This window comes from Balaenoptera ricei, chromosome X (assembly GCF_028023285.1).
Source record: "Balaenoptera ricei isolate mBalRic1 chromosome X, mBalRic1.hap2, whole genome shotgun sequence".
NCBI classification, from domain to species: Eukaryota; Metazoa; Chordata; class Mammalia; order Artiodactyla; family Balaenopteridae; genus Balaenoptera; species Balaenoptera ricei.
The window spans coordinates 7,402,929-7,415,669 of NC_082660.1; the positions used below are offsets into that span (position 1 = coordinate 7,402,929).

A 12,741-nucleotide genomic window follows, 5' to 3' on the forward strand; every position below is an offset into this window, starting at 1 on the left:
CAAGACATAGAAAGGAATTTGGACTCCTTCCAGAGTGCCCAGTTTCAGGATTAGCCCAGCTGATACTGTAGGTGTTGAAGGCACCTCTTCATGCATCAGCATGAAATCTTCATTACGATAACTGCTGAAGAAGGATGAAACTGGAAAATTACCAGTAGCACTGGCTAGGGCTCCTCATCCATCCACAGTCGTCAAAATCACTTGAATCGTTCATTCACGTTAGGAGTGGCGCCAGGCAAGAACTGGGAAAGTCCTCCATCCCTGCAGTGTATTGTTTGCTTTTCCCTCAAGTAATGAATGTCTAAAATACGGCCACCTTGGGACTTCCCTGGAGGTCCAGCGGTTGGGACTCTGTGCTTCCACTGCAGGGGGTTTGGGGAACTAGGATCCCATGTGCCGTGTGTGCGGCCAAAAAAATAAATACAAACAAAACAGGGCCACCTTCTCAGCTGTGGGATGTGGGATTCGAACTTGACTTAAACCATTTCTCAGATGGGTAGGTAAATAGACACACAGAGACAGAAGTGTGAACACACACACAGACTCACAGTCTGAGAGAAAACATCAAAGAAATCTAGACAGGGTTTTCAATTACCAAGGGAAGAAAATGTCTTGACATCCTGAGCTGGAAAAGCCAAAAGCAATTTATAAATTCCATGTGGTCTTTCTTAGGAGAAAAACCATGATTAATCAGGAGGGTGGCGGTCCTTTAAAACTGCTTACCATTGTAATCTGCCGGATCTCCAGACATAGTGATAAGCCCAAGGCAGGTTGAACCAAGCAGAGGCAGTGCCCTGACTACAGCTCATGCCTTTCTAATTTGTGGCCTTGTTTTGGTACATAAATGCTGGATGGAGACCCTCTTTGGAAGCATCGTCCTGAGACACAGATCACCCGTATCAGGCATACGAAGTGTAGGGTGCCTTCAGTGCTTCAGTGGGTCTCCCGAGGTGGTTTGATTTTTTTTTTTTTCTCCTGCCCAAATAGTCCCTGGGTTGGGGCAGTGTCTAGCAAACAGCAGTGGTGAACTCGGAGCAGCTTCTCGTGCACACTTGCAGTCTTGCTGGTAGCGGCTGTGGACAGGCGCTGACCGCATGCCAAGCAGCGGGCTGAGCATCCGGGGATTTCACCCATCTTCATGTCAGCCCTGGTGGTCGGGGCAACTGCTCCCTGCTCAGCTCTGGACACCATCCTGGAGGGTTTCACGAGACTGAGGCTTCTCTCTGCTGAGCCCGGCAGACTCCGTCTGGGGTCAGAGTTTGGAAACTGCCCCAGGAGTGAGGGGTGGACGGCACGGACCATTTTCACGGGTCTGTTGTACACAAAATAGTGTTGCTGACTATTGAGCAACAGACTGAGCTTAAAAATCCTAATCAGACTTAACATTCCAACTAATTGTTTAATCCTCATTTTGGTGCGGGCAGCGGAGCACTGCTTCCGTTTTCATCACTCCAGCCTCGGGCCAGCACAGGGATGCGTTGGCCTCTTAAACCCCACGTAACCTGCTGTGTCCGTCGACACAAGGTTGGCGGAGTCGTGCAGGGCGGGTGGCAGCAGGGTTCCGAAAAGGACAACGGGTGACTTTGCTCCTCACCGTTGGCCCTTCACCGTTCACTGTGTCAGGGCAGGCCACCTGTTGCATCCGCCATGGGTGGGTTTAACAGCAACAGGACATCCGTAGTCATGGGAAAAGGGTTTTTCTGGGGAAGGCTTACCTGCTGGACTCCTTCTGAGCTGTCGTTTTAATTTTTCTCAAATGTGATGACCAAGGAGACAGATAATCTGCTTTGTCTGCCCCTCAACTCGGACCATATGGTGCCGCTTCACTTCAGGATGGTGACCAATTAAAAGGTCTTGTACATGTCATTTTTGCTCTCTAAAAATTCATCATTTAAAGAGCTGGCAGGAGGGGCGAACGGGGAGCTCGTATTGAATGGTCAGAGTTTCCGTTTCAGAGGATGGAGAGGATGTGGAGATGGGTGGTTGTGCTAGCTGCACAGCGCCGTGCATGTGCTTAATGCCACAACAGCACAGGAGAAAAGAGGCGGGACGGTAAATGTTGCAGCATGTATATTTCACCACGTTTAAAGAAGTCATTTATTTACATTTTGGTCAAATGGAGATCAGTACTTTATTATTCTGAAAGGCTTTCCTAAGTTCATTGACATCCTTCATTTGTCTTAATTTTTATTGCTAATTCTACATGGAAGACACTTTTTAATCATGGAGTTCAGTACCAGACGTTCAGTACCAGACTCAATCACTTCTGTGCGTGTAAGTCTTCAAATTGGGAACTTCCAAAGAAGGAAGCACAGGGAATTCCCTGGCGGTCCAGTGGTGAGGACTCTGCACTTTCACTGCTGAGGGCCTGGGTTTGATCCCTGGTCGGGGAACTAAGATCCCACAAGCTGCACAGCGCGGCCAGAAAAAAAAAACCAAAAAAAAAACAAGGAAGCACAGAGGCCAGAAGAATCCTTGCAAAGATACAGGCTGAAACAAGGTTTACCGTGAGTAGCCCCAAGGGTCCCACTCCTGCATAGTCCGATAGGACAGTCACAGGATGAGAATAGGTTTGTTGTGTTTTCATTTCTAAATCAAACGGCAATGATTTAACGGGGAGGCCTTATCCTTCCCCTAGTCTTAAACATCCCCAGTTAGTTAGTTATATTTATTTTTGTCTGCGTTGGGTCTTTGTTGCTGCGCGTGGGCTTTCTCTAGTTGCGGCGAGTGGGGGCTACTCTTCGTCGCGGTGCGTGGGCTTCTCATTGCGGTGGCTTCTCTTGTTGAGCACGGGCTCCAGGCGCGCGGGCTTCAGTAGTTGTGGCGCACGGGCCCAGTTGCTCCGCGGCATGCGGGCTCTTCCCGGACCAGGGCTCGAACCCGTGTCCCCTGCATCGGCAGGCGGATTCCCAACCACTGCGCCACCAGGGCAGTCCCCCCTGTTATTTACTGTTGCAAAACAAGCTGCCGTCCGGCTGAGCTGAGTCGCCCGCAGATCCGGGCTGTGTGAGGGGGTGCCGCCAGGCGGCCCTGACCGCATCCCCTGCCCTGTGCCCACAGCAGGAGCTCATCGAGAGCATCGGTCGCAAGCTGCAGGTGCTGCGGCAGGCGCGGCAGAGCCTGCGGGAGGACATGCGGGCCAACAGCGCGCTGGGGGACGAGGTGGAGGCCCTGGCCAAGGCCGTCTGCAAGCCCAACGAGTTCGACAAGTTCCGCATGTTCATCGGGGACCTGGACAAGGTGGTGAACCTCCTGCTGTCGCTGTCCGGCCGCCTGGCCCGCGTGGAAAACGCCCTCAACAATCTGGACGACGGCACTCCTCCCGGCGATCGGGTAACCATGGCCGAGGCTGACCTGGAAGGCGGGGCGGGGTGTGGCTTTCCCGTGGGGTGTGGAGCAAACCGCCCGGAAGCCTCGTTTGGCCGCTGCGGCCGCCTGTCTGCCTCGTAGCGCAAGATGCTGTCGAACGCCCAGGGCTCGCTCGCTCGCTCCCTCCTTGTAGCGGGGTGGGGGTGGGGGGGCCGCGGCGAGCGTCCGGGAGATTGGACATCTTCTCCTACAGTCCCACGATCGCTGCTAGTGTTGGTCTCTTCCTAGAACGTAGTCTCTGTTTGTAACCTTTCCCCACCGCCGGTAAGTGGGTAAGTGGAGCTCACCCACTGCCTGACGAGTCATCGGCACTCAGTGACAGTGGCGTTTGATGATGACTTTGTTGCCGTGACTTCACAAGAGGGCCGGCAGTGTCTAGAACGAGTCTAAGAGCTGCTCTGCTTTCCTCCTCCCTTCACAGCAGTGCAACTTGGGACATTTCTTAGGGGGTCTGCATTTCCGCTCTTTGTGCATGCAAGACACCATCTACCTTACTGGCTTTACTACTTCATAGGTCACGTAGCAGTAGTACATCTAGTTTGCTGCTTTGCACGTAATAGGCCTTCAAAATGATCATCTTCATCATTAATAAGGCACCTTAACTTCTCTGCAAGGGAAGCAGAAAAGGCACCCCTCCCCCTGGACTCCAGGTGAGAGTGGTTTCAGGTTACACAGGAAGCTCTTACAAAGCGCGTGGCTTTGAGACCATGATCTTTTGTGCTTAGCCAAGTCGTTAGTGACTATCATGGAAGAACGTATTGCATAAGGGTTGAAAAAGCATTAAGGGTTGAAAAAGTAACTGGGGCTTTGGACCTCGATCCCCTAGGGCTACGTTTGCATTCCATTTTGCTGTTCTTGCCATCTTTGCCAAATTTATCTGAAAGGACTTAGGAAAATAACATGAATGGGAGAGACTTACTTGCATGTAATTGAAATATTAAACTCTCAAGTATCGATATGAAGGAAAAATAATAGTATTGTCTTTGCAGCTCAACTCATCTTTATCTCCCTTTGCTTGGAACTGACAAAGGCTTATTTAGAATTGGAGGCAGTAGAAGCAGTCACACACTGGGGACCGTGCCCGTGGTCCTCCTGGGGACCCGGCCGCATAGCTCCTGCTGCGTCCCCAGGGGGTCCGTGTTACGGAGGAGGCGCACACAGGCTCTTTCCCCCTTGGCTGTGCGTGGTTGCTGCAGCTTCACCTTCCTGGACCCAAAAGGAGTGTTCAGTCGCCACGTCCAGGTGCAGCACAGTGGGCTAGCCTCCAGTGTGGCCGGTGCTGGATGAAAATCTCCGTGTCAGGCAGCCAGGGCTTGGGAAAGCTGCGGTTTGCAGAGACAGGCATGCTAACGAGTGAAAAGATGTGGCCTCAGGCTGTAGGAGGCTTCCGCTGTCTTTCCAGGTAGAAAAGGAGCACGTGGGCAGACGCAGACACGTGAATCCCTCCCTCCCATCAGCAGCTTCTAGTTGCCAGGGAGCCCAACTGATCTTAGTAGCCCGAACCGTGGTTCTAGAATCAGTTGAGGTCTGTTTCCCTCTTGGTTGGAATTAACTGGCTTTACCTTGCCTCTTTCCACGAAAATACATTCTGTCTTTGTTTCACAAGCACCTGAAGGTCAAGGTGTCCCCCGGAACAGGTGACCCCGAAAGGTTGTGCAGTCGGGGGCACTTCCCGGAAGCCTCCCCCCAGGAGCAGTTTCTGCTTTCAGCCGCCGTTTAATAGCAACTCATCTTTTCTGAGCTCTTTCTGCGGACCAGCGCTCTGCAGAGCACTCCCGCATCCTGGACGCTCACGCGCGGCCGTGCGTAAATGTCCAAGTTGCCAAGTGGCGGAATAAGGGGGCCCTGCCGGTGTCAGAAACTCGCACCGAGGACAGGGCGTCCGTGGCATCTGCCAGCCGACACTTGAAGACATTGACCGCGTTCACCTCTCCCTCTCTCAGTTTCCATTCAAGTTGGAGAGGGCAGGGGAAGTGGGTGCGCGCCCTGTGGGCAGACAGCGATTGTGAGTGCTGCGTTCTGGAAATGGGGGCGTCTGTGTGACCCAGAGCAGGACCCTCGGAGGGAGCGAGGGCACCTCCCCAACAGGCGCCGTCTCTCCTCCCGCCCCGCCCCCGCACACGGCCTCTGCTACAGCTTTGCTCCCGGGCTGCTGCGACTTCTGCCAGGAGGGTTTAGCAGTCCTGCCCTGGAGTCTCCGTAGAATCTGCTCCTTGTGTCCCCTGGGCCGCAGTACTGTCACGGAAAGGCCTCGGACACACACCGGCTGCCTAAGCCCTTTGCTCTTTCTGAGCGTCTCACAGTTCTGGAGCTTTTCGTGCCTGGATGGCTCCCGTGCTCCTCACGGCCTTTCACGGTGACAGGAGGAAGCGGAGGTGGCAGCGGCCCAGGAGCGCTAACGGGGGAGCTGGCGCTGGGGCCTCCGCTCTGCGAGGTGCCTCCTGCCCACGCCCCAGGTGCTTCTGTGCGGGTCCCTCCAGATCTCGGGTCCCTCACTCAGGTGGCGTCAGGGTCTCCACTGGACCAGCCCCCGGAGCTGCCGGGCGTTCTGGAGGCGTCGGCCGGACACCCCACCCCCCACCCCCCACCCCCCATAGCCTGGTCCCCAGCAGGCTCGTGTCTCTCTGTCTCTCCAGCAATCCCTGCTCGAGAAGCAGCGGGTCCTGATCCAGCAGCACGAGGACGCCAAGGAGTTGAAGGAGAACCTGGACCGCCGGGAGGGCATCGTGTCCGACATCCTGGCCAGCTACCTCAGCCGGGACAGCCTGGCAGACTACGCGCACTTCGTGAGGATGAAGTCAGCCCTCATCATCGAGCAGCGCGAGCTGGAGGACAAGATCCACCTGGGCGAGGAGCAGCTCAAGTGCTTGCTGGACAGCCTTCCGCCCGAGAGAGGCAAGTGAGGGGCGGGCCCCCCCCCCCCCCGACGCCTCCCCGGCGGGGGACAGCAGCCGGCCCTTCAGCTCCAGTCCCGAGGAGGCAAAGGAAAACCCCAGCCTGTAGTTACGTCCTGGAGAGAGAATCCCTCCCAGAACTGAATGGCCGTTAGAAAAGCAATAATCTCCGTGGGTGCGTTTGGGATGACTTATTTAATGTCTTAGTTTCCCTCTTGAATGCTGAGCAGAGTGGCTTCCCGTCAGCCCTTGCCTGGAAGCAACCCCACATGGCGCCCGGTTCCGGTGAACGGTGAGTTCCCGAGTGCAGACTGGGCTCTGGTCCCGAGGGGCGCGCACGTGGTCCTTGCCGGCTCGGGTCTGCCCTTCCGTCTTCCCACGCTGCACCCCTTCCTCTGCTCAGGAGGGAATGAGCGCACGTGTCGGGCAAAGCCTGGCGCACGACCTCTCCGGTGGGTCACTGGAGGTGGCGGCTGCCGGCTTCCCCCTGTTGGTCCAGAAGTGTTGACCATTCATCGTGTCTGTCACATAAGGATGATCTCCAACCCAGCAAAAGTCATGATGATGATACTTTAATAACACTCTACAAAGGTGAATGGTTTTCCACGTGGTTAAAAACCAACTGTGAAAAGAAGAGCTTACATGTTGGGTTCACTCATTCTGAAATTGCCACTTAAATAGCGTTCGCACTTTAAAACATACACAAAGCGGACAGATGGTTTTAGGACTTCTCGGCTGACATCACGGTTCAAATGTTATTTTCCTGCAAAGAGAAATTACTTGGCTAAAACCGTGTCCGGTAGTAACGTGCTTGCTAGGCGTTTTTTTCTTAAGGCCGATGAGATATTTCTTAACTTACTTTTTCCCCAGAACATTTATTTTGCGTGTGTATGATCCTTAATTATAATTGGCAACTTCTCTCTTTTTGCCTCTCTCAATTTGTTACCATGCCGTAAGGGCCACGTGCCGTTTAAGAACCGTTGCTCTGGTTTCTCAGAGGTCCCGGTGGACCACAGAACTCCTAGACCCGATCTTTTTCTGCCACAGAGTATACAGCTCCTGTACCCTTTTTTATTGGTTGAAATTGTGAGATTGTAAAGAGTCTATTCACTAAAGAAAACACTGTCAAGCTGTCATTTTCCAGTGGACAGATCACAGGCTAGGAGAAAATACTTGCAAATCATCTATGTGACAAACCATTTGTATCCAGAATGTATAAAAAGTCTCAAACTTAACAGTAAGAAAACAAACAGTCCAATTAAAACGGGGGCAAAAGTCTTAAATAAATAGACACTTCACCGAAGAGGATATATGCATGGCAAGTAAGCACATGAGTCGATGTTCAGCCACCAATGGCATGGTTCTCACATACTTATTTTTAATCTGATCACTGTGGAGTGGTGTGTTTCGTCACAATGCTCATCTGATGAAATGTGTGGTTAATGGCGGGAGAAGCCCTAGGATAACTTCACGTTGAGGTGATATGCGGACTTTGGTTTGATCTGTGAGATCATTTTACTCATTTCCTCTTACTGCTATAGAAGAAGTTTTCCAGCGGGGGGGGGGTGGGGGCGGGGAGATGTCCCTTTGTCAGCAGTGGCCGCCGCCTTACCAAACACGGACGCACACAAATGTCTTAAAGGACGCTAACGGGTCCACGCTCCGCCAGCCAGAGGGGAGACTGGACTCCGGGCTGCTGCAGTGATCTCCGCGCACCCGTAGAGGGCGCCGACCTGGCAGGCGTCAGTGATGCTGGCAATAAACACTCCTTTGGCAGCCCACCCACGCCAGAGGAGAAATGCCTTTTCAACGGTTTTTACTCTTATTCAATTAAGCTATTCCTGACTTGAAAACTCCCTCTTCTGCCAACGAAGTGTCCTTGCCACGTGGTGTGGGTCACTTGCTGTGAAAACGGGTCACGTCAGGAAAGGTACAGCTGGCTGTCCATGGACCACCCCCCGCCCGCCGCCCCTGCTTCCTCCCTCGGGGAGACAACCACGGTGATTTCAGTGTGTTCTTAATTTTCACAAAGCTTTTACCTGTGATTCTTTCCCTTCAAATACAGTATTGTGATCATTTTGATGATATGTCTGTAAAATGTGAAAATAGAATTTGTGTCTGTATCCAGCTTTTTGGTGTCTTTTGAGAACTTTCTCTTCTACATAGCAATATATAGTGCTCTACTGTCCTTTTAACGAAGCACATAGAATCACAACATTCCCGTTTGCCTCTTAAATGTCTGGTTAGTGGGGACCCAAAGATTGCAGTAAGTCAATGTACATAACTTTGTATATAGTTATCTTATTGCATATAAAACCAATCCGGTGCTAATGTTTTGCCCTTGGCATTCTTCGGTGGTGGGTGATAGCTCACCCTCGGTCATAACTCGGCTGTGGAATGCTCTGTATAGCGACATTTCAGTCAGGGGCGTTGCCTGTGGCTTCTCTCCTGCAGTCCACTCTGGAAGACGCATGCAGATCTCACGCTCAATACTTCCACTTATGTCTCAACAGATCATTCTGCTGGACATTCACAAAATAAATGGTGTCTTTCAGTGAACCGAGCATGTCTTTGATTTACATCTTTTTTTTTTTTTTTAAGAATTGGACTAGCCTTACCATATATCAGATTCTTCAACCATTGATAAATTGTGGGATTAATTCTATGTATGTATGTATGTGACTATTTCTGCCAGTCTAGTAAAGGCCAATCAATTTGCAGTCAGGAAAATATCACAGACACAGGCCGTATAAGTCAGCACCTGCCACAGCAATGCTGCATAACAGCCACTATAAAATCTCAGCAGGGTCCAGTGAGACGTATTCCGTTAGCTCATGAGTTTGTAGATCAGGCTCTGCTCCACATGCCTGTCAGTCATCTTCCTTCCAGGACCAGGAGTTTGGCCTGGGCAGGTCAGTGGCAGATGCGTAAGAGGACAAGCCCAGCCCCAGCCGTGCTTTCCCTGTCTCTGGTCAGAGTGCAGCTGCTAACCTTCCACTGCAAGTCCCACAGCCAAACCCACAGTCAGAGGGTGTGGCGTGTGCTCTACCCCGATAGTGGAAGGAACCGTAAGTCACGTGGCAGAGTGTGGCTACAGGGAGGTGTGAAGAATTGGGGCCATTGATGGACCACACCTCCCACACCAGGGTCCGATACGGAATAGCACTAAATCGTCCAGAACCCGAAGCCAAGTTCCTGGAGCAAAGCCAGCTCTGTCACTTCAGGCGTATGGCTGTGAGCAAGTGCCAGCCTCTCCAGCCTCAGCTTCCTCCTTTGTAGTTGGAGGAGAGCTGTTGTGAGAGCAATTGAGCTGATGTGTTAACGTGCTCAGAACCCATGCCTGGGTCAGAGGCGTGCCAATGGAAGCGTCCACACTTCTGCTGCCATCACTGTATTCTGCATCTGGAGGAAATCCCTTCCCTGCATCCAAACACATCTGTCGGAACCACCCAGCACACGCTAGTTGCTCCTGATTGGCGGATTAGAAACGTTTCTGTTGTGCAGCAGGTTGGTGGGACCGGAAGATTAACCAATTGAGAGGGAGGGATTCTTTTTTATTTTTTTAACAAATTTATTTATTTATTTTTGGCTGCGTTGGGTCTTCGTTGCTCCGCACAGGCTTTCTCTAGTTGCAGCGAGTGGGGGCTACTCTTGGTTGCACTGCGCGGGCTTCTCATTGCAGTGGCTTCTCTTGTTGCGGGCTCTAGGCGTGCAGGTTTCACTACTTGTGGCACGTGGGCTCTAGAGCACAGGCTCAGTAGTTGTGGTGCACGGGCTTAGTTGCTCCGCAGCATGTGGGATCTACCCAGACCAGGGCTTGAACCCGTGTCACCTGCTTTGGCAGTTGGATTCTTTTTTTTTTTTTTAATTATTTATTTTTGGCTGTGTTGGATCTTTGTTGCTGCGCACAGGCTTTCTCTACTTCTGGCGAGCGGGGGCTACTCTTCATTGTGGTGTGCAGGCTTCTCATTGCGGTGGCTTCTCTTGTTGCGGAGCACGGGCTCTAGGTGCGTGGGCTTCAGCAGTCGTGGCTCGCAGACTCTAGAGCGCAGGCTCAGTATTGTGGCTCACGGGCTTAGTTGCTCCGCGGCATGTGGGATCTTCCCGGACCAGGGCTCGAACCTGTTTCCCCTGCATTGGTAGGTGGATTCTTAACAACTGTGCCACCAGGGAAGCCCAACACAACTAGTTTGAACTTTGTTCTGTAGACAGTAGAGGACACCGTACAAATACAAAAACCATAAGGGAATACTATGGGAATACTATGAACAATTATATGCCAATAAATTCGACAACCTAAAAGAAATGGACAACTTTCTAGAAACATACAGCCCACCAAAACTGAAATCAAAAAGAAACAGATAATTTGAACAGACCAATCACTAGAGATGAAATAAAATCTGTAGTTTAAAAACTCTCCCACAGGGCTTCCCTGGTGGGGCAGTGGTTAAGGATCCACCTGCCAATGCAGGGGACATGGACTCGATCCCTGATCCGGGAAGATCCCACATGCTGCGGAGCAAATAAGACCGTGTGCCACAACTACTGAGCCCATGTGCCACAACTACTGAAGACTGTGTGTCTAGAACCCGAGCTCCGCAATGAAGAGTAGCCCCTGCTCACCACAACTAGAGAAAGCCCGTGCACAGCAACAAAGGCCCAGTGCAGAGTTCTCAGAGCTCCCGGTACGAGCTTCTTCCCTTGGGTGGATTCTTGGCTTTTCTCCCAGCATGGCCCCCAAACACCAGTTTTCACTTCCACCCCAAGCAAAGAACCCGAAGAAACCGAGACGGACTCCTGCCTCCAGGCCAGAGGAAACGTCTGCTTCTCCGTACTTGCCGAAGGAAGAAGAAGAACAGCAAGAAGCAGTTGAACATATTGATGAAGTACAAAATGAAACAGACAGACTTAACGAACAAGCCAGTGAGGAGATTTTGAAAGTAGAACAGAAATATAACAAACTCCACCAACCATTTTTTCAGAAGAGGTCGGAATTGATCGCCAAAATCCCAAATTTTGGGGTAACAACATTTGTTCACCATCCACAAGCGTCTGCACTGCTTGGGGAGGAGGATGAAGAGGTGCTGCATTATTTGACAAGAGTCGAAGTGACAGAATTTGAAGATAGTAAATCAGGTTACAGAATAGATTTTTATTTTGATGAAAACCCTTACTTCGAAAATAAAGTCCTCTCCAAAGAATTTCATCTGAATGAGAGTGGTGATCCATCTTCAAAGTCCACTGAAATCAAATGGAAATCCGGAAAGGATCTGACAAAAACGTGCAAGTCAAACGCAGAATAAAGCCAGCAGGAAGAGACAGCATGAGGAACCAGAAAGCTTCTTCACCTGGCTTACTGATCATTCTGATGCAGGTGCAGATGAGTTAGGAGAGGTCATCAAAGATGATATTTGGCCAAATCCATTACAGTACTACTTGGTTCCGGACATGGATGATGAGGAAGGAGAAGAAGATGATGATGATGATGAAGAGGAAGAAGGACTGGAAGATACTGATGAAGAAGGGGATAAGGATGAAGGAAGATGAAGGAGAAGATGACTAATGGAACACTGATGGAGTCCAACCTTCCTTTTTTAATTTTCTCCAGTCCCTGGGAGCAAGTTGCAGTCTTTTTTTTTTTTTTTTCCCCTTCTCCTCTTGTGCTCAGTTGCCCTGTGTTTGAGGTCTCTTTTCTCCTTTATACCATGGCTCACAACTTATTTTGGGGGGAAATACCTTGAGCAGAATTCAGTGGGAAAAGAATCTCTACCCCTTTCTGTTCCAGATTCATTTTTATCCCTTCCTGTCTCAACAAAAACTTTACGGAATCAACACCACCATGCTCTGTGGGAAAAAAGAAAAACCTTCTGCTCCTTAGCTCTGCTGGAAGCTGGAGGGTGCTAGGCTCCTGTGTAGTAGTGCATAGAATTCTAGCTTTTTTCCTCCTTTCTCTGTATATTGGGCTCAGAGATTACACTGTGTCTCTATGTGAATATGGACAGTTAGCATTTACCAACATCTATCTGTCTACTTTCTCTTGTTTAAAAAAAGAAAAAAAAACTTTAAAAAATGGGGTTATAGAAGGTCAGCAAAGGGTGGGTTTGAGATGTTTGGGTGGGTTAAGTGGGCATTTTGACAACATGGCTTCTCCTTTGGCATGTTTAATTGTGATGTTTAACGGACATCCTTGCAGTTTAAGATGACACTTTTAAAATAAAATTCTCTCCTAATGATGACTTGAGCCCTGCCACTCGCTGGGAGAATCAGCAGAACCTGTAGGATCTTATTTGCAATTAACATTCTCTATTGTAATTTTGTTCCTGTTTAGTGTTATATTTTTCTTTCTGTTTCACTGGAAAGGACAGATGATGCTCAGTTTTAAACGTTAAAAGTGTACAAGTTGGGGAGAGGAGAGAAGATGGCGGAAGAGTAAGACGCGGAGATCACCTTCCTTCCCACAGATACAGTAGAAATACAT

At 50.6% G+C, this 12,741-nt stretch overlaps 1 protein-coding gene and 1 pseudogene across 3 annotated transcripts in view; both read left to right on the plus strand.

Annotated features, from left to right (window-relative positions):
- SHROOM2 (shroom family member 2) overlaps positions 1–8,822 on the plus strand; it is a 140,183-nt gene extending 131,361 nt beyond the window's left edge. For 2 of the 3 annotated variants that reach the window (XM_059911328.1, XM_059911330.1), the window contains 2 exons: positions 3,061–3,333; positions 6,006–8,822. In XM_059911328.1, coding sequence (XP_059767311.1) covers positions 3,061–3,333; positions 6,006–6,272 — 540 coding nt within the window. In that variant the 3' untranslated portion in view covers positions 6,273–8,822. The remainder of the gene's footprint in view (positions 1–3,060; positions 3,334–6,005) is intronic. The other variant, XM_059911329.1, reaches the window with a different exon arrangement.
- A 2,097-nt stretch (positions 8,823–10,919) lies between these two features.
- Positions 10,920–12,496, plus strand: LOC132357011 (protein SET-like; annotated as a pseudogene).
- Positions 12,497–12,741: the final 245 nt, after the last annotated feature.